The sequence below is a fragment of the Pimephales promelas genome, chromosome 13 (genome assembly GCF_988280905.1).
Source record: "Pimephales promelas chromosome 13, fPimPro1.hap1.1, whole genome shotgun sequence".
In the NCBI taxonomy this organism is placed as follows: domain Eukaryota; kingdom Metazoa; phylum Chordata; class Actinopteri; order Cypriniformes; family Leuciscidae; genus Pimephales; species Pimephales promelas.
In genome coordinates this window covers 12,916,115-12,943,954 of record NC_142781.1, presented here as the reverse complement: position 1 = coordinate 12,943,954, position 27,840 = coordinate 12,916,115, and the positions used below count along the sequence as shown (strand labels likewise).

At 38.5% G+C, this 27,840-nt stretch overlaps 1 protein-coding gene and 1 long non-coding RNA gene across 2 annotated transcripts; one reads left to right on the top strand and one right to left on the bottom strand.

Moving 5' to 3' along the window:
• Window positions 1-394: 394 nt before the first annotated feature.
• Window positions 395-27,597, top strand: LOC120494157 (uncharacterized protein C14orf132). The gene is made up of 2 exons (XM_039693329.2): window positions 395-655; window positions 24,157-27,597. The coding sequence occupies exons 1-2, from the start codon at window positions 629-631 to the stop codon at window positions 24,385-24,387; spliced, it is 258 nt and encodes an 85-aa protein (XP_039549263.1). The 5' UTR covers window positions 395-628; the 3' UTR covers window positions 24,388-27,597.
• LOC148976829 (uncharacterized) lies at window positions 18,436-24,224 on the bottom strand. Its single transcript, XR_016145998.1, has 3 exons — window positions 24,135-24,224; window positions 19,491-19,605; window positions 18,436-19,098 (listed from the first exon to the last, which is right to left on the bottom strand). It is a non-coding gene; the product is annotated as an uncharacterized LOC148976829 (long non-coding RNA).
• Window positions 27,598-27,840: the final 243 nt, after the last annotated feature.

Below are 27,840 nucleotides of genomic sequence, written 5' to 3'. Positions count from 1 at the left end.
GCCTGAGCAAACCATTATGATAGGCTTTTACCTTTATCTTTTCCGTTAAATAGATTACTAGCTGATTTCTTCACTGTTAGAAAATCCATAAGTAAAATTAACGTTTTTGGTTGATTAGCCTACCATTTAAGGCTGTAGAAATAAATCATAATCAAATTTTTGGTGAAGATAAATCGAACATAATTAGCTTTGAGGGAGCTTTTATTAAATATTTCGAGCTCAGCTCATACATGTGGCGCATCTACAAAAGCTTTGTCTAAAATATTTCGAGACGTTCGCTTGGCGTCACAATCACATAAACATGAATACGAAGGTCTCTCTCTCTCTCTCTCTCTCTCTCTCTCTCTCTCTCTCTCTCTCTCTCTCTCTCTCTCTCTCTCTCTCTCTCTATCTCTCTCTCTTTTCTTGTTTCTTCTCCTCTGCTCCGTCTCATTCTCGTCTCGCTGTTGATCCGTCTCTAAAATGATCGCAGACGCACATCAGATGTTCAGGATTCATGTACCTGGAGGCTGTACCTCGACGATGTTATTCGGAAGTAAATAGGTTACCTCAGTGGACAGACGACACAGAAAGCGAGCTTACCTGACCTTCCTGAAGCTTTAGTTATTCTCCTGATAAGCAAATCATCATGGATCTGTCATTTATGGCCGCGCAGGTAAGACATTTCACGCTTTCGTCTCGAGCCATCAGAAAGATTCACAGTAAAGTCAACTTGAAGTTTATGTGGAACTCAATACAAACTTCAGCTTATTAAATCAGCAAAACGAGAATTCAATTTGTACTGTAGCCCATATACTGTGGGGTCTAAAACTCTTTTAAGTTTTAGGATTTCCAGGAAATGTAAAACAAAGAGAAGTTATGACTATGTATTTGTTAATAATAAGACACATTTTGTGATACTTAGTGTTTGAACTGCTTTCCACAAAAATGTCACATTTTCTTTTTTCACATGAAGCTTATTGTAACATTATCAAATCATGCTGGGTATATAAATCATTGCTTTCTGCAACTTGTGGAGATCATGACAAGCCAAATATTCATTGACGCACTTTAAAAACTCAACCTGTATCCATTTGACAGCTGTTACTTAAAGAATATTTTCCTAAAAAAAAGCCAGGTGCACTTATTGTCACTGTTGCAATCAGAAACCATTAGTTTTACTGAACAATTCCACACACACACACAAAAAAAAATCAAATTATCTAGTTGCCATTTAGTAAACAGTGAGTGCGATCTTACTGATACGCAGACATACATAAGAAAAGATACGCAGACATACATAAGAAAAGACTGGCAGACATACAGATGATAGATAGATGTGAGTGTGTGTCTAATTAAATAAAAGCATAATCCAACAGCATACAGTAAATGTAATTATAAAATTATTCTGGGTTAATTGCTTCATCGCTCACTGTAAAACAAGAAGCAATATATTGAAATGAAATAAGTCCTAAACATGTACATTATAAATGCAATTTTAATAAATTTGATTCAAGATTATTGCATTTATTAGACCGTGAGAATGTGCAGTGTACATGATTCAGAGAACAATAAAATTAGGAATTGATAGGAACAACTGCAGGTTTTGTAATGAGCTGTAAAGCAATTATTAGTGAAAGGCTAATAGGAGAGAACAGCAGTGCTCAAGCTTTATGGTCATGTTCATTTCCTTGTGTTTGATTAACCTGGCTGGAAAAAAATATCTAAAGGCAAAAGTATAAAGTCTTTTAAAACACTGCAGCAGAGGAAAGTTAGTTAAAAGAAAACTCCCCCATGGCAGCCATTTCACTGGAGTTTGATGTAAAAAAAAGTCTTTTATAAGCCAATCCTCTGTGATCACACACAGTGCTTATTTTGGATGAAGACTTTCTCGTAGGCAAACAAGCGAAACGTTATTTGCTTGGAGCGACATCAGAAAATTGCACTGGCAGAGTCATTTTAAAGGATGTATCCAAGCGAAGTGAACATCATTGCAACATCAGCCAGGAGTGCAACTAAACAACCCTTTCCCTCTTGGATGGGCTATGGAAATAACTTTAGGTGTAGTTTGTGCAGTATATGGATTTGATCAAAGGCCAGACAGAGATAGGTTGCAGGGCATCAAAGAGTGATGTCTCCATTAGTTTTGTGTCTTCTCTCAGTGTCATTTCTCTTGACAGCCTAGAGGCAGAAGCTTTAATATTAATGGCTGAGACTAACTTTGAGCCATGCTAGGGTCAAAATTAGCCTGCCAGAACAGTGCTATCACCAAGAATAGACATGGCCCTCATATAGTCACGTCTGATAGTAAGATTTGGTTTGACTAATTTCTGATGCCAAGTCTGGTCTTTTTCAGAACCGACCATGTGACTGTATGAACTGGATTGAGGTCTTGGTTTCAAATATGTTATAATGCCTCTCATTGGAGAGTCTTAGAGTTGGGCCAAATCTGAATATTCGGCAGTTCAATGCTACATGATTTTTCAGTTTGGTTTCATCCCACATTTGTGCCCTTGATGCAAATTTATATTTGGCTTTATGTGTTTTGACAGGTGATAAAAGATGGCCATGGTTTCTTATAATGGCCCTGATTGCTAGCGAGATTTCCACTAATTCTCCAACTTGCCTCATTTATCTCAGACAATGTTGGATCTCTGCCTTTAATTAAATCGCTTAATTTTGCTCAGATGGTGTAGAACGGTGGAGCACATTTGTTGGGGGGAACAAGCTAAACTTTATTAGTGATGTTACTAAAAGTTATACAACTTATACATAGAGTATTGTACTAATAATGCAGGGAAAAACTAATTTCAAAACATGTTCAAATCAGGCTTTCACAAATGGTTCACATTCATTCTTTCACCTAAGATTTTGAGGTATAAAGTCGAACATATTAGCACTTCGTGAACTAAACTCAATTGCAAGTTGGGTCTCCTGTGTGCAGCACTATGTTGCTGAATACGTAGAGTGTTCTAAATCTAATCAATCATGTGCTAACAGTTAGGAATTTGAAAAAAAAGCCCTGTTGACTTCCAGTAACGAGCTTGAAGTCTTTTCAACATCTGTCCTGCTTTTCAGCACCTCCTTCCCTGCGTTCATCAAAGGCAGATATTAAAGAGAAAGTGGCTTATTCATTTAGCTCTATATTGTTTGATAACTTTTGGTTATATGAGTATTTGGCATTTCCCTCGAGCCCTTTAGATGGGATATTAATCTTGGGTGTCACTAACATAAAATCCTGTTTTACTCGTGCCCTCAATGTGCCCTGTTGGTGTGTTTCTTGGTTTTACAATTTATTCATAGTACCAGTGTAGAAAATGTCATGAGCAGAATACTTAGTCTTTGTGGCTTCAAGTAAAAGTTTGGCTAGTTATCACAGTCCAGTTAGTCCCATCTGGAAATTGCATACATACACCATCTGCCTCCAAATACATTCTTGGCCTCAACACACTCCAAGTGTTTGTTTGTTCTATTTTCTACAGTCCACATTGAATGGTTTCAATGTCATCTGCATCTTTTGTTTCCAGCAAATGAAAAAAAAAAAAAAAACTCATTCTGCCTGTGCACCTTTTCATCAGCCTTTGAACCTCACCACATGCATAGTGGCTTCCTCTATTTACCCATTGGCTCATGACTGCTTCTTTGATTCTTTACTTTGTGTCTTATTTCTGTGAATGCTTTGCCGAGGTTTAGCCTTGGGTCTTTCTGTATACTCTCTGACAGTCACTGAATCCCTAATGCATGCTACACGTTTGTGGGCAGTTCTCCTTTGGGACAACTATGTACTAGTAATACTGTACAGTGATAACACATGCTTTGGCTTTTTCACTTGTCCCATGATACCTTTTAGTAAATGTAGTCATCTTTGAAATATACATATTTTTTCTGTGTTTGTGTGTTAGTGGGAATGCTCAATATATCATTAGCCTAATCGCCTATTATTTATGTAAATAGTATTCACTTTATTATTTTGAGTTATTTCTCTTAAAAAATGCATCTACAGTAGACCATCAGGCAAATTTTACTTAGAGATATACCCATCCATCCATCCATCCATTTACTAGGTAGCCAAACTTAGCATAACTGTTGTTTTCACTGACCATGGGCATGCTGTAATCATAATGATCAAATTATTTATGTTAGTAATATGCTAAATTATGCTAGCAATGTGTTAATTAATGCTAGCAATGTGCTCAACATGTTAGCAATCCAGAAATGTGCTAAAACATGCTAGCAACATCCTAATTCATGCTAGCAATGTTGACGAGAACAAACCGAGAATGAGGGAGAACCCAGGGTATAAATATATAGAGCAAACAAAAGGAACTAATGAGATAATTGATGAAGTGGCAGGTGAAAATAATGACTAATTAAACAGACAGCAAAAATAGGTCACAGGGAACACTGAACACAGCATACAGTACAGTATGCCCCTCCTGAAAAGGCATGTGCTCATGCCGTAAATAGTCTAACTGAGGAGGCAGGAAGAGGGGTCTGAAGGAGGCCATGGAAAAAAATCACACAGTCCAGGGCAATGTAGTCAGTCCATGGGGTGGGGACAACAGACAGAGATTGAGCTGGTGGAGAATGAGCCTGGAGCGCAGACATAGAGGCAATGGACAGGCACAATAACACAGGCTTCAGGGGAACGAAGCCGTGGTGACGACCCCCCGAGGTTAAACCAGGGTACGGGGAGTCCGAGGTGGAGCTGGAGGGAAGGCGCATAGCAGATGGCTCATAAGACCGTAGTGTAGACAAGGCAACGTCTGACCGAGGTAGAGCCGGGGGGGTCAAGGGATCCCGGTAGAGCCACAAGGCCGATGGTCCCAGGTGGAGCAGAGGGATGGAGAAGCCAGGGCGAAGGAGTCTGGACAATGGGCCGAGGTGGAGTGACTGGATCAGTGGCTGGAGGCTGAACCATGGGATCCAGGCGGTGCTGTTATACTGGCCCCACACTACAGAGGGATGGTGGAGAAGGAACAGAGAGGTTGACGAGAGACAGAAGTGACTGTGTAGCGTTACTGACCGAGATCTGAAGAGGAGGCAGGAGAGGGAGGCTGGGAGGACATACTGGAAGTACTGGAGAACAATTGCTGTATGGAACCACTAGAGACACAGAAGAACTAGTACTGGAGGGACCAGCTGGCAGACTTGAGATTCAGGGCTAGGTAGGATCAGCAGTGGTAGAGGTAGAGAATAATCCTATTTAACACAGTCTTCATTAAAACAACAAAATAAATAGTCCAGACACATTCCATCCTTTGTGTTGTGGCGGGAGTGTGGGCGGGGCTCCACTCCATTAAATCATACTTAACGAGGACTCCTACTAGGGCGCACAGTGTTGCCGGCTCACACACCTGGTCAGAAGATTGTCGAGGCTTCGGCTCTGAGGCATGGTCAAGCTCTGCCCTTTTCATCGGCCCAGTCTCATTCCCTGCGGCAGGCTGAATTCCTCTGTCTGTGATGGGCTCAGGTTCATCTACCTTGCAGCTGGGCAATGGCAGATGGAAAATTCCCCAAAGGACCCACTCCTTCACAGGCGCGCCTTCGTTTCTGCATTAAGGCTTACATTGACAAGATGCACAGCGATCGGTCCAGGAAGTTGGTGAGGCACGCCAGATCTAGAAATCCAGTGGTATGGGTCTCTCGAGGGATTGCTGCTCCTGCTTGAGGCATAACAGCTGGATGACCGGGAAGTCTATTTTGAGTTTGGTTCGTTCTTCTGCCATGTGTTGGTTCCGTACTCGCAGTAAGACGAAGGTGATTAAGTATAAATGTATTTAATGACAACACTCTGCAGATCAAACAGGAAACTAATACAAACACAACTTAACATTGATGAGAAAAAAACGGAGAATGAGGGAGAACCTAGGGTATAAATACATATTGATTTTCCTTTCCTAGGATAGAAGGGTAGGGGACGGGGTTGGGGTAGGTCATATATTTATATACAGTAATGTAACGTATAGTCAAATAAAGTGTTGATAGCACACCAAAAATGGAAATACGAATTGGTGTGTCATACATACGCCATTTCAAGAGATCAGTCTGCTCTTAATTACTGAATCAATCGATTAAGTGGAAACGCTGTGCTCAGTGTTGCAATTAGAAACGTTATTTAGACTGAAGAGCATGAACACAAATAATCACAGGACCGTTTGAAATCAGGTGCCTATCAGTAGGTTCTGAATTGCGTCGAAATTGTCTTGGCTATTGGACCCGCAGTCTTCCTCTTCCTATTGATTCCTGAACCGCACCGACACCGCAAATGACCAAGTTAATATTTCACTTGCTACATCAAATATTGGTGGTTCACCCGTCGCCCATGTGCTGGAAGCTTTAGGGTTCGGCCAAGCTTTAGATTTCTTGGTACTAAATTATTACCATATTCATGTATCATTATCCATCCATCCATCTTCCTAGCCTTATTCCCACTAATTTGCAGGGTCCGCTTCACACACATATTTGATTTGGGATAGGTTTTACTTCGGATGCCCTTCCTGACATTCACATTCCCACACATATCAAATCTACCTAACCTGCATGTCTTTGGACTGTGGGGGAAACCAGAGCATGGAGGAAAACCACACTGGCACACAGAGAAAAAGCAAACTCAAACAGAAACTCTCAGCCGGGTTTTGAATTGGGGACCTTGTTGCTGTGAGTTGACCCACTGTGCCACCCCCATTCATGTACAATGATATTTAGATGGTACTCCAGCGTACTTTAAAGAATACCATGTCAAATCCATGGAAATGCCATGACACCTTTTGGTACTACTACTGTTTTACTAGCTTCTGGTGTTGAACCTAATAAAATTTCATGTCTGTGTTTAATGGAGTGAGAAAGCACTCCAATTGATTCAGTGTGTGACTGAGCTATCTGAAAGATTCAGACCGATTTGTTAATCAGTTCTTTAAATAGAGCTGACTCAAAACATTGATTCATCCATGAATCGGGCTTCACTTGAGTTGTGATTCTAAGAAGCTGACAGAATATATTTTCATATGGTATGTTGTATATTGTTAGCGAAAACAAAACAAAAAGCTTGGGTCAATGCTTCCTTGCTACTTAATCAATAACAATTAAAAAGATTTGCTACTGAAAAGCTACATGCTTTTATAAACAAAGAATCTGCTTCCTCACCACTGAGAAATGTAAATTGGCTGTTTGAGGTGAAGCTACTGCTCAATGCTGGAAGCAACATGACATCATGACTTTTGCGTAAACATACACGCCAATTTCGAGTCAAGTGGCGTGCTTTCTCGACGCATTTTGAGTTATCCGCGTGTATGTCTACGCCATTAACGTCCGCGTCATTCCGCGTGTCTGTACACGCCGTCAAATGTCCGAGCAAAACAAAGCAAAATGTACATCTACATCTGGCGAGCTATGTTTTTCTTTCCTAGGATGGTAAGGGAATAGTCATAAATGCCATTAACCCCAGTGACGGTTAGGTTTAGGGACAGGGTTGAGGTAAGGCATATATTTATACAGTAATAACGTTAAGTCAACGGCGTTCATAAACACGCTGAAAAGCGATTATGCGTGTTGATAGCACGCCAAAAATGGAAATACGAATTGGCGTGTCATACACACGCTACTTCATGAGATCAGTCTGGCTGGAAGTTATAATCTTTTAATTAAGGTTAATTCAGGTTATTTAACAAATTTTAGTGTCTGTGACACTAAAATTGTGAGCCAAGACAAATTTGCAAACTGCTGATGAGAGAGTTCTCGTACGTTTCAGCCAGCTGAACAAACGCCACATCTCCAATCTCAAATCTCCTCCTCTGAGACCCGAGTGTCATTCCCCGCATATCCCTGTTACCCTGAGGACAGTGATGCCTGGATGGGTAAGTGTGGGCCCATAAGGACATTAAAGGGAGTGGGAGGGGGGCCGGAAGCTGCTGTGAATGGAAATGGCACTTCAATGTAGATAATACTGTGGACTTCATTGCACACTGACTCATTTGCTCTAGCCAGAGGATTTCTTCTCTCAGAGGCACAAGCTAATGGTTCACATAAGGTGTTTTTCCTCCCATCTGCCTCTCTTGTATTTCGTGAGCAGTTCTCCGACATGTGGTGATACTCTTATGTAAGGCGTCACATTTATGAATGCATGTGGTTCAATCACAGATGGGGAAACCTAATGTATTTAACTGATGTGTGCTGGATATACAACATTTTATGTGAGGTCAAAAGGTTAAAATATTACTAACACCAATTGGTAATTGGTAATTTTGGGGGATTGGCATGGTCTCATATACTCATTTGATGCAATGGACACCCAGTTGAATATTCTCATGTATAAAAGCCCTTTTATACTCTAAAAAATAGAGTGCTGATATATGTATAAACTTTAAGAGACAAATAAAGTTAATAAAACGAGGAGAATGAAAGGAGAAACATAAGGCTGTAATGATGTCAATAATGTTTACACTTAATCATTAATGAAACTAAAACTAAAATATTAAAATGTTGAAAAGAGCAAACCATTTCATGTGGCTATCTCTTAGTCTGCTCGCAAACATTGTTGTGTATTAAATGCTATCTTCTATTCTTACTAATTATTTTCTATTCAAAGGAATAATTACTTTGATTAATTTGGAAAATAAGTAATTCATACAAATATAATTAAAGTGTGATATTCAGTTAAGTACAATATATATATATATATATATATATATATATATATAAATTTAAAATTTCCACAGATATCTCACAATGAGAATTATGAATCATACTTTGTGTTCAAACCTTAGGAAAGTAGGCTTTTAATGTTTGATAATTTTGTGATTCCTAATGAATAGCATTACAAAGCTTTGTCTAATGACACCTTTATCTCTGTTTTTCTCACTGTATATCTTCATGCAGTGTGTAACAGCCACTTGTGGTATGGCTTTTATCTCCTCATGGCATGAGGGCTATCAGACTCTGATAAGATTTCATTTCTACAATGCAGAAACTCATTATTCAACATCAATGCGTGCTATCTTGGTAGAGCTGAAGGACTGGGGTTCTTTTTTTTTTTTTGTTCTTGGTCTCCTTTAATTTCCTAGTCTAACTGCTTAAATTGATAGAAAGTCAAGTGGTCACACTTCATTCTGCCTTCAACAACTATATTCTTGTTTCCCTTTTTTGAGTTAATGGATTATTACAGTGGGTATGAATAGCCTATTACTTGGAATATATTCATATCACCTATTTCTCTTTATATCGCTGGGCTGTTCTCTTTAACGCTCATTTCTAGCCAATGTTCTCTTAAGTTTCATTCATTTACATAATTTAAAAGCTTCCTTTTCCTTTCAGGAGTGGCTGAATATGAGATCACTGCAAAGCCTCTGCAAATTGCTTTAACTCTTTTCCATTTTTGCAGCCCTTTCTCTGGAGGATGAAGAGTAATTGTTATTGTGTGAAAGAAGAGCTTTGGTTTGAGAGCACAAGCATTGGCTTAGATTTAGATAGACATTGGCTTAATGTAAAACAGCTTTTAGCATATGCCAATACAGTAGAGTAAGGCTAAATTACACTCCTTCATTCTGTATCATTTATAGGCTGAGACAGAAGAGTAATAGAGTAGGAAAAACAGCAAGCTCTGTCTTGAAACAGAATTAAAATGTCAAATCAATGCCCACCATTTTCTCTCTGAACCTTACAACCTTAAAGGAACACTCCGACTTTTTGGGACTTTAGCCTATTCACCTTACCCCCCAGAGTTAGATAAGTCCATACATACCTTTTTCATCCCCGTGCGTGCTAGAAGTCTGTTTGACGCACCCACCGCTAGCCTAGCTTAGCACAAAGACTGGATGTGACTGGTTGCAGCTTTCATACTAATCCAAATGAGTGACAAAATAACGCAAACGTTTTCCTATTTACATGTTGTGGTTTGTATAGTCACAGAGTGTGCAAATATCAAGGCCATATGAGACACAGACATCTTTTGACCGTATAAATACTATATTTTCTGAAGGGGAAGCACTGCTACTTGGGCAGAGTGATAACAATCACCTGAGACGCACCGTGACGAGGAGCAGAGAGTTCGCTTCGCTCAGCGTTGGAATAAAGAGTCAGCAATTACTAACGTTAGATAGAAAAGCATAGTTTATCACGGGTGTTTGCTTTATTGTATGAGCTGTGACAATAAACAGGGGAGACCAGGTAATACAGTACCATGTTTCATTGATTTCCAACCAAAAACGCACCCAGATTTAGAAATATCACATGAATAAATAATTATTATTACAGGAATCAATATATTTTAAATGCAATTTATTAGCTGAACCAAATGTAGGCTATTTAGCCTATATAATATACAGTATTGCATTACTATAGGATAGAATAAGGGGAAAGTAATAGCACAAATTGTTTTTGCACAATGAACTCACAGCCTATCGTACCCTTTTGCACGCTCAAGTTCGTTATTTCCATGGTTATTTCAAATTTAGGCTACTAGGCGCGCCGCGCGCAGGGTGCAAGTTCAACGCGGTGAACGCGCTCGTTTATTTTCCCCAAGCGCGTCCGCACCGCATCAAGATAAAAACATATTCATACCCTAATCATATAATAGTGTCACTAACGTTACATTAGATCTGGCTAAAGGCACTGTTACAGTAGGTCATCTAAAAACATAACGGATCACTTACCTCAGCTGCAGGTGATCCACTTGTCCTGTCTGTGCTATCGATGGGATAGCCGTATCCTTCAGCACATTATGGTCCGTGTGGCAAATTCCATTTTTTCAAAATAGTCGTCCTCATTGAAATGTACCGAGCAAACATACTGTAATGTCCCCTGATAATCTTAGGTGTGTTTGGATAAATATCCAGAGTAAGTTAGCCATTTCTTCATCCAGTCAGCATATTTAGTTGGAATTCTGTGAAACATGGTTACCTCCCCTGTTTACAGTCGCAGCTATTTACAATAGAGCGAAAACCCATGACTCTAAACTACGCTTTTACTATTTATAAATTGCTGACTCTATTACCCAAACATCGAGCGAACTCTCCGCTCCTCACCACGGCTTGTCTCCGGTGATGCGGTTATTACGCCGTCAAAGTAGCAGTGCTTCGCCTTCAGAGAATAGTTCCCAGGTTTTATACGGTTAAAAGATGTCTGTGTCTCATTTGACTTTGTTATTTGTACATTATGTGACTATACAAACCACAACATGTAAATAGGAAAACGTTTGCGTTATTTTGCCACTCATTTGGATCAGTATGAAAGCTGCAACCAGTCACATCCAGTCTTTGTGCTAAGCTAGGCTAGCGGTGGGTGCGTCAAACAGACTTATAGCACGCACGGAGATGAAAAAGGTATGTATGGACTTATCTAACTCTGGGGGGTAAGGTGAATAGGCTAAAGTCCCAAAAAGTCGGAGTGTTCCTTTAAGCTTACTGAACTCTCAGAAAATAATAACTAATCATGCTACACATATATGTCTAAATTTAGTTTAAACTTTGATTTTACGTTCTGATAATAAACATTACATTTTAAATAAAATAAAAATAATTGGGGTTGAAATTGGTCATTAACTAAATCTATAATGCTGGGGTGTTGCAAAAACGGAAAATAACTTCAGAACATCCAAGAAACAAAACACGGATAACAGAGCAACAGCAATGTAATGACGAGAACAGCAAAAACGGAAAATAACTTCAGAATATCCAAGAAACAAAACACGGATAACAGAGCAACAACATTGTAATGACGAGAACAGACAAAGAGCAACTGAAACACAGGGTTTATAAATACACAGGGAGGTCATCATCGTAACTCACAATACGTGCAACTTAGTAACTAGGACAAATGTTGTAGAACAAATATGTCAAGTGGTTTCTCCAAAATCAACTGAAGATGCAACTTTTAATGACTTCTACAGTCTCATAATTATTCAACCCCTTCATGGCAAGCATCTTTAGTACTTAGTAGAACACCCTTTTGCTGTTATGACCTGCTGCAAATGAGATGTATAACCAGACACCAGCTTCTGGCAGCGTTTCTGAGGAATCTTAACCCATTCCTCATGACCAATGGCCTCCAGTTCAGTCATGTTCTTGGGTTTGTTTGCAGCAACCGCCTTCTTTACATCCCACCAGAGATTTTCTGGGGTTCAAGTCAAGTGACTTTGATGGCCACTGTAGAATCTTCCTGGACATCTTCTGCAACCAAGCCTTGGAGGAATTTGAGGTATGCTTGAGACCATTGTCCTGTTGGAAGGTCCAATGACGCCCAAGCTTCAGTTTCCTCACTGAACGTTTTCTCTTAGGAGTTTCTGATACTTCAATGAATCCATCTTGCATTCTGCACGCTGCAGGTTTCCAGTGCCAAAGGATGCAAAGCAGCCCCAGAGCATCACTGAGCATCACCATGCTTAACTGTTAACAGAGTGATCTTTATGCTTCATTCTTCTGCCTTCATACATACCACTGATCCATAGGGCCGTAAAGTTCCAGTTTTGTTTCATCGCTACACAGAACATTATCCCAAAACTTTTTCTTGTGCTATTTTCTTGTGCTTTTGGGTTAGTAGCGGTGTAGTTTTGGAGTTCTGGCATGTGTTTACCATGTGCCTTACTGTGCAAGCTGAAACCTCAGCGCTTGTTGCCACCCAGTCTTGCTGCGGGTCTTTTGCAGTCGCTCAAAGTCTTTTCTTATCATTATACAATATAATAAATACATTTAAAAAATACTAAAAAAAATAATGTAGGAGTTGTGTGGAACATTTTAAATATAATATTATAACTGAAATTGCTTTGAATTATCAAGTCAAGTCATGTTAAAAATTGGATACCAGCAAAAGGGCCATAAGATATCCAAAATTATAATTTTAAGGGTTGGTTACAGACATTTAATGCATTAAAAACTAGCTACTCATGCCAGAATATGTTTTTTCTGCCTCAAATGCTTTAATAAAAGTAAGTTCCATCTGTCACTGAAAATCACCTAAATACAAAAGTTTCACAATCAGTAGCAGAACTTTCGGTCAGAAATTCTTTATCCAATTTATTTAGTTTAACAGACAGCCAATGTCATGCCCTTGGTGGAGAATATCCATGGATGTATCCTTTCATACGCTTAAGGGAAACGTCCTTTCCGGTCACATCCAGGGAGACGCTTCATCATTCTGAATTTTCATTCAAAATTTGAATCCGTATTTTGCCAGAATAAACCACTTTGGCAATCAGTCATTCGTAGTGATGGGTTGTCGCTCTTAATCAAATCTCACACTGCCAGAAGTTGAAGAGGTGCAATTTAGAATGTAACTTGATTGCGACTGGCAGGCAAAAGCACAGCAGAAGATATATCACCATATTGAGTGAATCCAAAACTATGAAAAAAGCTGGCATTGTCCTCTGGCTCTGCAGATTTATATTGTCAAATTTTTTCCTGGACGCTAGTCTCCTGCTATAGCCGAGTACACGTTATTTTCTCTGGCATTCTTTAATTTGTGGGTGCCTTGAAGGCCAAAGTGCCAGTGGACTGCACCTCAACCATAATAAACCAGAAGTTCATAAAGAAGTTGCTGAAGGAGGTTTTCTAAGAGTGGAAACAAGAACAAAGACTTGCGGTTGTGAACAGAAAAGAGGATTTTGTCTAAAAAGTGTGACATTTAAATGGAACGAGGGAAAAATTGCTTTGAGCCCTGCTGTACGGGAGCGCATTGTCTTTGGCACAGTGATAACACAGCAATCCATTGACATCATAATAATATTGTAATAAATTAAGGGAGAGTGGGGTAAGCTGTGCCAACTTTGAATACTTATGTCCTTCAGGCACTGAACAATTACGAATGATTGTGAGATCAAAAAAAAGCATTCACACACATATATCCATAGAAAAATGATTTCTCGATGGAGATTTAGTCATTAATTGAAAATTTATGTAGGCCTATTTGAATTGCCTAAAAAATTTCTCCATTTTGGTTGGAAAAACTTAATATGAAGCATATTTGTAATACATTAATACATACATGAAACAGGTAACATCTGTTGTAGTTCTTATAAACTGAAAGTGTTTTAAATACAGAATAACTGTTTATTCATCACTTTGAATGATGGAGATATGTGTTTACTGGTAGGTAATTATTATTAAAAAGAAATTAAAAAAAAGATTATCACTTTTGTCTGTGACATCTTTTAACTTCTAAATATGAAATTGAATTATTTCAATTAAAAAAAAGTCATGTGATTAGAATGTTTTGGTTGGAGAATGTTAGAGTAGAGATAAAAAAAAAAGTTGAGTGAAAGTTGAGATTCAGAATATCAGGACAGGAATGTTTTGTTGTTGGTGCATGTGAGTTTGTGAGAAAGTAGACTGAATAAAGAAGCTATGGCCATCTATAAATATGCGGTTTAAGTGTGTGTGCATTTGTTTGGGTTTGTTATCTTATTTCTTATTAGGTGCTCCAGTCCAGAGTGCCTACACTATTGTGAGCCTGTGGGCTCTTAGCAGTTTTCCATTGAATCCTTCATTTTTTTGTAGCTCAGAGCAGAGGCTACAGGAAGCATGGGACTCATTAAGACTTAATACAGCTCTCTGAATGGTATTGAGCTCCAGGCAACTCATTTCAACCACTGCCTCTGCAGTGAAAAGATACTGAGTTCATGTGACAGTTGCATTGTATGAAAGCCTTCATATCAAATGTTCATGTAGCATTTCTTTCCCTGCATATTTCAGATTTTTTATATATAAAATCCATCAGTCACTGTTATTAAAAGCTAACCCTCCTAAAGCATTGAAACAACTGTATGCAAGCTGTGTGTCCGGATTCCCAGATTCGTTTGGACCTAGTGGGATGGGACTGACACTTGATAAAAGAACACATACACTTGATAATCTTATTAGGTTATTAGATAATTGCATTTAAAAGATTTCATGCATGTTTGGCCCCGGTTTTTGTTGCATTTACACTGTTCTGACCACTAGGGGTCACCGTGACATATGGCGTAACATGAAAGCTACAAAGGGAACCAGCGACACGGTAACATCAGCTTATGATAGGCTGAAGCAAGTCTCTCCCAGGCATGGAGGAAGTATGGCGAAGAGACGCAGTGTTTTGTTGCCTTTTCAAGAAACAAGAGTTACAGTAACCCGATACGTTCCCTTTCAAGGGAACTCACGCTGTGTCGTATAATGACACTTTGAGAAACGACATAGCCACTACACCATACTGACACATGACTGTCCTGGTATGAAACTCTTCAGGCACAGCTCAGGCCAAGAGCACTTGAGACCCCGATGTGGACAGCAGGTCCAGTCTATAAACCTTACAACAAAGGTCTTGTTCACATACTTAATGCCATATTAATACTTAATGCCAAACTTAACGCCATTAATGCCATCCGGTGGAATAGGCTTAATGGTAGAGGCGAGGGCAAACAAAATTGCCTCCAAAATCCACCTGCTGATTGTTAGTTTGGTAGCCGGGCAGCCCTCTTGAGGGGTCCGAAGCATTCTAACAACTGGTCAGTCTCACCGAGAAGTTGTACAAATTACATGTAGTTTCTCTTTGTCCATCGACACATTTGACAGGAGTAGAATGAATACCTATATAACTAAAAGCCAAATGTCTGAATAGTACCAGGGACAGCTCTTCTTAAGTCATGGATAGATCCTCCTGTCGGGACTCTAACCTGAGCTGCAGGCCTCATCCTCATAATTCCACAAAGGAATCCAATTACCAGGTAATAATCCTCCTGAGGTCCACCATTAGTGGTGTGTGGAATGAGACAGGTCATCACGCAGACTTTAAGTTTGTACAGGGGAAGACCGGCAGAGTGACAGTCTTAAAGGAATTCCAGCACTGAAGCCACTATACAGTTAACTGGCTCCAACTAACAGCAAGAGTGAACTTAACGAGACTGCGCGGGGGCCAGTCATGGCAGCCGCAGCACCCGGGGGTAAGGACAGACAAGGCAAAAAAAAGGAGACGGATGCATGAGGAGAGATAGAGACCAGAGAAAGAGAGAGCGAAAAAAGGACCTTCTACAATACGGTCCTCCACCAGCTGGGTGAACTCCTCCACAATGCCTGGCGTTTGCGCTAGAAAGCCCTCAGTGGACAGAACTCTGACTCCTCCGCTGTCTGGTGGACGGTGAAGGCTCCTCCGGCTTCGAGCAGCTGGCAGCGAGTCCCCCCTTCCTTGGTCTTTCCATCATGGCAGACAGCAGCAGGCTCCGGCGAACGGCAGCCACGCGGCTACTCACTCCAGCCCACTGCTTCGAGCGCTTATTTTGGCAGACTCTGCTCAGCCATGCTCGATGGCACCTCAGATTCCCCACAGCAGCGACTGGTCTATGAAAGGGCGTGCCTTCTATCTTCGGGGTTTCAGCATGTAACCAGGTTAGTTACCTCTGGGAAGAAGGAGGTGGGAACCAGTAAATACATGGCAACTTAAATAATAAAATAAACACAAAACTAAAGTGAAAGCAGCAGCCCCTCAGCCCCCCGTCTGGTCCTCTGTCATCCTTCACTGTCATCGCACCTCCTTTTATTCTTGCGTAGCTCCACCTTGGCCCTACCCTGTTCGCCACACAGACAAAGCCTCAGCTAAGTCTGCACCATGGAATCTGGCCCCATGGGGCAGGAGGCTTAAGGGGGAACCAGAGCAGACAGTGGGTCCTCTCTTGTGATGCTAGATTTCATGTGTAACCTCCAAAAGTTTTATCGCGGACAGGAAGACACTCTCTTTCAGCTATAATAATAATAATTTGTTCCATTTATATTGTGCTTTTTTTCTGGGACTTCAGAGCACTTCACATATGGAAGGGGGGAATCTCCTCAACCACCACCAATGTGCAGCATCCAGCGGGATGATGCGACGGTAGCAATATTGTGCCAGAACACCCACCACACACACCTGCTCATTGGTGGAGAGGAGACAGTGATAGCCATTACAGGCCACGATGGACAGAGGCCAAGGGGCAAATTTGGTATTTTTAATGACCATGGAGAGTCAAGACCTCGGTTTAATGTCTCATCCGAAGGACAGAGCAAGTTCCTACGGGACAAATTACACCAAATAGGACAGATAATTCAACACAGAGTACTTGCTAAAGAGCAAAAACTGACATCGCTGTGTTGCTGGCCTCCCTTTGTAGTTTCCGCCTTATGCCATCACACCTCACAATGTGACACAGCACCAATCAGGATTGGACTAGTTTCACACGTGCCTCAGAAGCAGTCACACTGAAGGTGTTCCCTGAGTTCCCTCAAAAAGGGAACAGCTTGAATCTCCTGTTCATGCTCCAATGCTGCATCAATTGGTGGCAGAAATTGAAATGTGGACTTTTTCTTTTCCAAATCCTTTCTCCTTTTACAAAATAAGACTATTTGGTCTATGAACTTTTGCTCTGCAAAAACACCTAAAAGACCCTATTTTAACAATCTAAGCGCATGATCTAAAGCACAGGGCGCAAGTTCACTTAGAGCGTGTCAGAATCCATTGTTGCTTGTTTAACGACGGGAAAAATGGTCTGCACGCCAGACGCATGGTCTAAAAGTGTTGTCCCTATTCTCTTAATGAGTAATGGGTGTGTTTTGGGATTTACATACGTTACGAGTCTCATTTCCCATTCCCTTTAAATGCCAATTGCATTCTTTACATGACGGAATTCGATTGTGGAAAGACCGAACGCTTCTCCAGACCGCAAACAGAACTGCTCGAGGTAAAAGTGCGCAAGCAGACCATCGACATGACAACATGACATCATGACTTTTGCGTAAACATACACGCCACTTTCGGGTCAAGTAGCGTGTTATCTCTACGCATTTTGAGCTATCCGCGTGAATGCGTGTATGTCTACGCCATTAACATCCGAGTGATTCCGTGTGTCTGTACACGCCGTCAAATGTGCGCGCGGAACGAAGCAAAGTGTAGATCTTGGGAGCGACCTTTTTTTTCCCTAGGATGGTAAGGGAACACTCATAAATGCCATTACGTGACGGTTAGGTTTAGGGACGGGGTTGAGATAAGTCATATATTTATATATAAAGTAATAACGTTAAGTCAACGGCGTTCATAAACAAGCTGAAAAGCGATTATGATAGCGCCTTGATAGCGCGCCAAAAATGGAAATACGAATTGGCGTGTCATACACACGCTACTTCATGAGATCAGTCTGGACAGGATAAGCCGGAATCCATCATATCTTTATGTACACAATAATGATCTTTCACATTGTAATCCTTTTTATTTTAAATATTTGACATGTTTGTATGCTGCTGTGAGTCCCTTTGTGTTTAATAAGCAGAGTGTATGCGCTGTGGACCCTATAAGCACACATTACTAACGTCAAGTCACTTGCTTTTAAATGTGTCACGATGTCCCTACAAATCTAAGAGTGATCGGGCCTTTTCTGTGGCTGGACCCAAGCTTTGGAATGCTCTCCCGTATCATGTGAGGTTTGCTCCTTCCTTGGACATTTTTAAATCTACTTTGAAAACACATTTTTATTCTTTATAGCTTTTGGAAACCTGTAATTTGTTGTTGTTGTCTTTATTTTATATATTTTTTTTATAGTGTAGTCCTGCTGTTATGTCCCGTATTATACGGAACGGTTGGACGTGGAGTTTTTAAATGATGTTAAAAAGGAAACCAGCCCCGGCCGACAGACCACCAAAGAGACAAAATCGAAGTTCCACAAAAACAATTTATTTATTTTTTTTTTTGTGTAGTGGAAACAGAAATGATAAATTAAAGGAAAATGACTTCAGGGTGCCCCAAGGCCAAAATAACAAACAAAAGAAACTTATAAACAAAACAATACTTAAATTACCTAAACGGAGAGTAAACCAAAAATACAACAAAATAGTAACAAAATAACTTCCCGAACTCCCTGAAAATAAACAGATTGCAAAGGAAGTCAAATCAAATGGCAGGGCACTCCTACATTCCTTAAATCATAAAGACTAAAAAAAGTCAAAGTAACTCATCACCACATAAACAATAAAAATCGAAGGTTTTGGGATCTGTCAACGGGAGGAGGAATCCAGAGCTCTGCACGCCACAAGGCCAAATGCCAGAATGAGCTCCCCATCTTCCTTGAGCGCCGCCCTTTTAAACGCCGTGAATTTGTAGATCCACCAATCAGGGTCCTCCAGCTGCCGCCAATCCCTGCACACGTTCACAGAACACCAACAACCCACACAACAAAATATCGAGGATCATAACACCTGCTATGCACTGTGTACAGCACTTTGGATCAATTTTATTGTGTTGAAAGTGCTTTAAAAATAATGGTGGTTGTTGTTGTTGCAAGAGTTATTTTAAAGTCTTTAATATTTCAAATCCAAAAATATTAAATTCTTAAGACTGGCATGGGAATTAAAGCTTTTAGTTTTAACCAACAATAAATAAAACCAAATAAAATCATAAAAGTAGTCACACTATATTTGAAGTCTACTCAAGCTACACTGTAGTTGTTATTCATGGACAATATCCACCTCCAATGAGCTATTAAAGGGATATTTCACTTTGAAGTTAATTTTTGATATGTTTTAGCTTACCTCAAGGGCATCCAAGATGTAGGTGTCTTTGTTTCCACAGTATTTTCAATTTTGACATTTTTCGGTCAAACCGTTGTTGTCTGTCAGTCAAATAATGCAGGTTTAGGGGGTCCACCTCAAAGAGCATGCACAGAGAAGTCAAAATTAAACATGATTTAATGACTCGTGAATGTAAGTACACGCTGATGGCTTAAGACACAAAACGAGCGGTTTGTGTGAGAAAACTAACAGTATTTATATAGTTTTTACCTCTTGTTAACAGCTATTGAACTGATCTGAATCAGATGTCCAACTGAACCGAACTGAACCGTTTCCAACGTTATGCCGGAAGTGATCTCTCGTGCGTCTATGTCACACATTGTTTACACAGAGATTTTGGAAGATTTACCTTTCATCAAACATATTTAGATATCGAAATATCTATCTAAATATGTTTAGTTAAAGGTAAAAATTTGACCATTAAGTTAGATTTGTATTCATTAGCGAATCGTTCTGGCTGGTTTTGTACATTGGATCAATTGATTCATTGAAAATATTAAATTCAAATGAATGATTTGTTCACAAATCACCTACTTGTGTTGAACATGCAAAATGAGAGCTCAGTATATCAGTCTTTATATATTTCTCACACAAATCTATCATACAGCTTCAGAAAACTTTTTTTTTTGTCATTTTGAAAGCTCTAGCTTTTCATTTTATTAAAAATCATGCAAAAAAAATGAAATAGTAAATAATGGCAGGTTTTTGAATGTTTTATGTACCTTTAGTCGGTGCTTATTAGTACATAATGTGAATTTATACATCCACTTTTGATTGCATGCATTGAATCAAATGCTACCTGTTTTGTACAATGTTATGAAGAAATGAAATGTGTAAGGAAAATCCCTGCACTTTGAAAATGTTCCATTTAGAATTCCAGTGAACGTCCTCATTCTGATTTATTAGCACTGTTATTTATGTGCACGTCAATTTTTTTATGTTTCAAAAAGACGAGAGGTTTTTCTCCTCAAAGATTGATGTAGTTGTTCTGTCAGTGAGGAACAGCAGGTGCAGTGCTGTATCGATTGCTGCCTAGTTGCCTCTGCTTTTACACTGACTTCAATAATCAGCCAATCACTCTCCTCTGAGTCATACAGCAACATAACACCTCAAAATAGGCCTAATTTTGAGGGGCAGTTTACACGACACAGTTTTCAACGAAAAAGAGAAAACTTTTTACGTGTTTTGGCTGTTCATGTACATGACAACGGAGTTTTTGGGTCCTGAAAATGCAAACTTTTGAAAAAGGTATTCAAACTGCAAGTTTAAAAAATATATATACCCTTATCAATATCATCTATTTGTAAATTACAGCAAACGTGAATTTGTGAAAACAGTGTATCTTATGTGTTTAGTCTGTAGGCGTCTAGTGTTTCTTTACAAAGTGACATCGCCAACTACTGGCCTGGCATGATAATACAGTGTTTTTAATAGTTTTGGTTGATCCATGTGAACAGGGACCATTTTGACAACGTTGTCATCTGTGTGTGTATATATATATATATATATATATATATATATATAAAACCTTTTTCTGTTTTTAGTACATTGTCGTGTAAATGTACCCTAAGTAATATAAAAACCTCACATTCTGCTGTGCTTCCCTGGTCTTAATATAAGCCGGGCAGACTATACTGCATTATTGAATTATACTATAATTCTAACTATTTTAATTTTGAATTATTAATTTTATATAAAATAAATACGTATTTTAATTTAAAAATGTTGTAGAACTTGGATCGACACCAGCATGTAAACAGACATCTTCAATATTATTTGCGAATTTGTTGTGTGTGTGTGTGATACTGCTTAAAAAGTGTTCAGCCATGAGTGAAATGACACATTATAAACAATTATACTCTAAGATGGATGATTCATAATGTTGCCTTCAGTTATGTTTTTTTTTTTCAGCTCATGATGGTTCACTGGTAGCCTCTCATACACCATTAAGTTTGTCATCCTTCTTCATTCACAGCATCTCTGCCACCACCATTCCTTGTTCTCTTCTGTCACCAGTTGCCATAGTGAAGCACAACAAGGATCCGTCTCTGTGTGTGTGTTTGTGAAGTGTGCAGCTTTTAAGGGTTCACACCCACAAACCAGCACAGACAGGTGTGTATGTCAGGCTGAATAGAGAGGAGAGAAATTGGCCATCTTTGGATTCTTTGAGATATTTTTACCCTGGTGGTGAGCGTCTTTTCATCTTGGATCAGTGGAGGCTCTCAGACTCTTTACTGCCCCATGCAGCTTTTGATCAGTCTTAAACCAGCTCAGACACCTCTCTGGAAATAGCCAGATTTGTTATTCGCTCTTATTCACATTCTCGCTTTAATCATCAACATGCAACTTGTTAGACAATTTGTTGTGAAGGTTGTGGAAATGACAGCTCTGCTTTGTGAATGACTAAAAGGGAGCATTTTGAAGGCCAAGGGCTATTAGATAGTCAAGTTTTGTAAAATATAAAATGCAATTCATTTGTAACACGTTTTATTTTTGTCTTTATGAAGAAGCCCCAGAGAGATGATGGAACATGTTAGACATAGGGAGATATAGTTTGGTATAGAGGTATATTTCTTGCATTTGATGTGAAAAGCCGTTGGTTTAAAATCTCACTCGCAATTTAAAAAAAAATAATAATAATAATAATTATTATTGTTAGTTGAGCTGTGATAATGATTTATTATTAACCTTTTTTTTAACTATTTATATAAATAAAAAATATTCAAATATCTGTCAGTGGATAATGGGTCCATTAATTGTTTACAATGTACGATCATAAGAGTTAAAAAGACACGTACTTAAACTTACTTATTCCCTTGAATGTTTAAATAAATAAAAAAGTCAATAGTAAACAAGACAATTAAATCTCAGAAAATGCCTTTCTTCCAATAAAACTAATCCAATAAAATTCTAGACGATTAATTTTTAATGAGGTGTTCTGGTCCTATTTCATAAAAACAAGTTTCTAAATGAAGAAATTTATAGTTATTAAAATAGTTAAAATAACATAATTCATCATATTTCAACTTTTGAACAAACAACCAAAATCCTTAGGAGCTGTCTTCATTATAATCAAATAAATGAATGGGTAACTATTTAGATTTGTTTTGTGTTCTTTTTTTTGCTACACCACAAACAAATGACAGATTGCAGACTGTGAATGGGAAGGCTGTTATCGCTGAGTGAAGAGAATCGTTTTCTCTCCACAGGTTAGACAAAAAACAATTATCTTGATTTATGGAAAGTAACACATTTGTTTTGTGATACATCTGTGTTTGTTTCTGAGAATAAAAATAATGTACCTGTTGTGTTAGACTTCAGAATTCAGATCATAAAAAGAGGTCTAGTTACATTATTTAGACACCTCAAAAATAAATAATAATCCGATAAGGCTTTAGCATTTCTCCTGCTTCCTAAACAGTGTATATTTGACAGATGCTGTTTAATCAAAGCGACTCACACTGCATTCAATTTATATAGCAATAGTTATAAAACTAAACTATTCAGCAATAGTTTATATTTTATCAGCTACATCAGTAATTCTGCAGCCAAGGTATGACTCTGCACTTTTCTGAGTTAGTTAAGTACAATAAAAAGCTTGGTGTTTGTGTAATTTTTGTTGTTGTTGTTGTTGCAATAAATCTAGTAAAACCAAAATGTATAGATCCATTACAAATATACTAACACTGGTACATGATTAAATAAATAAATGCTGTTATTTTATATGTTATATTTACAAAAAAATCCTGAAAAAAAAATGTGCTGTGGTTTCCACAGAAATATTAAGCAGACATTTTTCAACATAAAATGATAATAATAAACCTGACCAATCTCAAACTGGGTACACTGTAAAAAAAATATTGATGGTTTAACTTAAAAAGTAAAAAAGTAACCTGGTTGCCTTACAATTTTAAGTTCATTGAACTGGAAAAAGTGAGTTAATACAATGAAGGAGATTAATTTAACCATCTGAAACTCAAAATAATAAGTTATCTCAACTAAATAAATTATTAAAGTTGATTTGACAAAAGAAAATATGTTGTGATAACAAATCTTGAAAAGATTTTTTACAGTCTATATACAGTACATTATTGAGATGAATGTAAAAATGGCCTTTCGTTTAATTACGTTTACTCAATTAAGCAATATTTTACATTAACATGTCAAAGATGTTTAAGGAATGTAAAACGTTTAGTCTAAACATTTATCAATCTGCTCGGCTAGGAATGAACTCATCTAAGTGCACTTATTGATTGTATCTGAAACTGTAATTGTGGCTAGCAGTCATTTGTGAGACTTTAAACATTCTTTGAACTAATTAACGTTGCAACATGTCAACTAACTCCCATTAGGGTTAAGGTTAGTGTGATAAGTTGACATGTAGTTACTTATAGTCTGTTGGAGAGCATCAATGCAGACAGTCTACTACTCTAACTGGAGTTAGTTGACATGTCGTAGCAAATTTACTTTTAGTTAGCAAAATGTCTAAACAATCGAATTGTTACCAAGTTTTGAAAGACGTCTATAAAGCCAGACCACGATGCACATCAGAGTGTTACCGATGTAGAAGATTGAATCATTTGGTTGTGTGGTCATCCGTCTTACCTTATCTCTTCTCCATCATCAGATCCCTGTGATGACAGGAGCCTTCATGGACTCATCGCCTCACGATGACTACAGCACGGATCACTCTCTCTTCAACTCCTCTGCTAGCGTCCACGCCGCCGCTCTGGCAGCTCACAACCAACAGGAGGAGCAACAGTCCATGTCCCGAGATGCCATATGGCTGTGGATCGCCATCACAGCCACCATCGGGAACATTATAGTGGTGGGCGTTGTTTATGCCTTTACGTTCTGACCTCTAGAATGAAACCAACTGAACTTTGGAGATAAATTCGTCCCCAAACACAGGATGCCGGGGCCCTCATCAGACGAACATCGTGTGCAATCATTCCAGAAATAAAAAATGTACACGGTGTTAGTTGTTTATTTTCTATTCAGAACCGTATATAGAAGCTCCAGAAATGATTTTGTAATTTTCATGTTAAACACTTTTTTGACTAGATTGTTTGATGCCAAACAGCGTAATGTGAGGAAAATCTGCTGTTTTTATTTTTCTGAGTGACTAATACTGCCAGAATTTTGCCAAATCATTTGTATGTGTGTTTTCTTTTTTTGCTTTTGCGTGTGATACGAAATGCTTTATTAAGCTTTAAATGTCTAGAGGGCAAACGCTACTCTCTGGAAGTCATCCAGCATCCTTTTTAGAGCAGTGATAAGGAAGTTGAAATGAATACCCAAACCTAATTTGGAAAAGTAACCATAACTTAATGTAAAAGTAGGAAGTGGAGAATGTAAGTGCCCAGAACATGAAACTAAACCCTTTTTTTTTTTAAATATACTGTATATTATTGAAATATTTTAACCTTGTTCTGAAACCGATAATACGCCATTTATATTTTTTTTCTTTTTCACACATTGGTTATTTTTTTTATATGTATTATTTCATTTTTTTGACCCTAGGAGACATCAATTTGGAGACAATCTCTTCACGTAAATCTCACGTAAATCAATTTTAGTTTATGGAAGGTCCAGTTTAACATTTAAGAAACACACCTCCACACAATGATTTGAATTAAAACCTGCGTTCCAGTAAATGATTTCATACAGATGAATCATCCCGTCCCCTTTGTTGAGGATGACAAGTGTAGCTTGAATTTGGTAGAGGTCAAAGCTTTGGTTTTAATGAGCTCAGCATAAAAAGGTGGTGGTTGCTATGGTGACTGTTTCATGCTGTCTGGGAGAAAGTGGCTGTGGCTTCTTATCCCACCATCATACACCAGCAAACAAATTTACTGCCCGCTTGCACAAGGCAACTGTCCAAACAAAGAAATTGTATTCATGCATAATTACGCTAATAACTTTCCTATTGCTCATTATTATTATATATGTTAAGAGCGTTTTAAAGCCTTAATGAAGTATATGAATGGACCAACAATCCCAAGTAATTTGGAATTAGTTGCCTGCTCTAGGTTTGCTGATGCTGGCTAGTGCTGATCTTGCTAGTTGACCAATAGTCTTTCAAGGGAAGATAGTTTACTACTGTAGTTTAGGAACAGCAAATACACTCTTTTTTTAACAATTAATCAATTCTCCTTTAATTCTGTTCACACGACTGCAAATTGTTAATGAGACTAAAGGCCCGCTCACACCAAGCACAATAACTAAAAAGGTAACGATAAAGATAACTATATGCGTCCACACCAATGGCCGATAACGGTCTTTTCATTCTAAGCACAAAAGTAGCGAAAATGGACGACTGCTGCTTTACGTTACAAACAAATATCAAAAGAAAAACAGGCGCTTTTGGGTACACGATATCCTTAAAAGCCGAGAGGAGTTGAAAGCGCATCTAAACAGTGAATCTAGCAAGTCTAGTGTAATATCTAACAGTGGATTTAGATGACGAAGTCAATGATGGGATATACCAACGCATTCTCATCCTTTAACGTCATATAGAACGCTATATGACAAAACGGCGCTATACTACGCACATGGCACCCGTTATCGTTAATATAACACGCGCTGTGAGGGCTAAGTTTAGGTGTGGGGTAGGGTGTGCGTGTCATATTCACGCTAAAGGATTTATAACGTCTTGGGTTCGCGTGTTATATTAACGATAAAGGGTGCCATGTGCGTAGTACTGCGCCGTTTTTGCATATAGCTTTCTATATGACGTTAAAGGATGAGAACGGGCTGGATATACAACGGCTTTTTCACTGCAACTTCAACAATATTGTCAACTAGCGCTGGATAGCCTACCTGAGGTTATTTTGTAACACTATGCTAATATGCATAATATCTCATTGTGAATACTTCTCACCATTTATGCCCAGGATACGACCGATTGCTTTCCATATATCTATCGTTTTTAACGTATCCTTGAAAAGGGGGTTTGCCTTGTCAACCAGTGGAGGATTTTTTTGTACCTCGACGATTAACTTCTCTGCATGTCATCTGCCATTTTAAATGCGCGAGACCTTTAAATTAGAATGGATTCTGATTGGTTGTCAGTGTTTTATCGTTGGACAGCTGAAAAAAAAAAATCGTTCTGAAAGTGATCCCAACGATATCGTTCCTCATATCTTTATCGTTATAGCTGTGGTGTGAACTCTGTTATTTTTTAATATGGAGAACGATTTTTTGAATTTTATCTTTATAGTTATCTTCATAGTTATCGTGCTTGGTGAACGGGCCTTTAGATGTACTTAAATGTCTCCAACTAAAAAAGGTTTAGAAAGTTATTTCATACCAGTCAAATTTTACAAACCAAAACGATTTCTAATTGAGTCATTATTGACCGGACAGTTTTCAGACTGTGACGAATGACGATCACAGTATTGATCTGATCAACAGACTTACGGTTCACTTGGATGAAATGGACTGGGACCAAGCCAAGATGATAATCTTTTCTGCAACGGATTGCACTAGGAGATGAAGTTGAATATACTGTATGCTGAACAGGAAATGGCCTTCACTTTATCATTGAATTTGATTTATGGGCTGGAAGGCCTCACATCCATATGTAAAAAAAAAAAAAACTTTGCAGATAAACTGTAACTGCCCCAATGAAGTTTGATGAAGAGGTGATTGTTAATTATGGTATGTAATACAGTCCAATTGGAGAGAAGATTGAAATGTCCTTCAAAGTCTGTTTCCATTAAGGGAACAAACTGCAGTTTGCTGGTACCATTGCAGTTCCTAATAGAGGGACATCTGTTAATTAAACCAGCTCAAATCACAATCCCCTAACAACAGTAAACCTTCATTTAGAAGAGTGATGCAAAGTAACAAAAAAAATCTGCTCAGCAAAAACAATGTAGATATTAAGATTTTTAGTAAAAGTCATGTCTGTTGATGTTGAGAGGTCTTTATATAGAGGCCTGATGTATATTAGGGCAAATGAACACTGGTGTGTTCAGCTAAATTCTGCTTCACCTGCACTGCAATGTGTTTCTTTTTGTATTGAAAAAAACCACTGTTGAATTAAACGAGTCATTGAACACTAGATGTGCGACTGTCGTATACTTATGATAACAAATTTGCTCATCTTTTTCTGAAAATGAACTAAGCAAAACCTTGACACTTTCACCTCAATAATCTAGCTGTTATTAAAGGGATAGTTCACTTTGAAATTATTTTTTAATGTTTTAATGTTTTAGCTTACCTCAAGGGCATCCAAGATGTAGGTGTCTTTGTTTCCACAGTATTTTCAATTTTGACATTTTTCAGTCAAACTTCCGGCGTAACA

Bases quoted from the DNA above. Each gene is read 5' to 3' on its own strand.
- LOC120494157 (XM_039693329.2), top strand. From the start codon at position 629: ATGGATCTGTCATTTATGGCCGCGCAG. The intron at 656-24,156 runs GTAAGACATTTC...CTCCATCATCAG, and splicing joins TGTCATTTATGGCCGCGCAG to ATCCCTGTGATGACAGGAGC.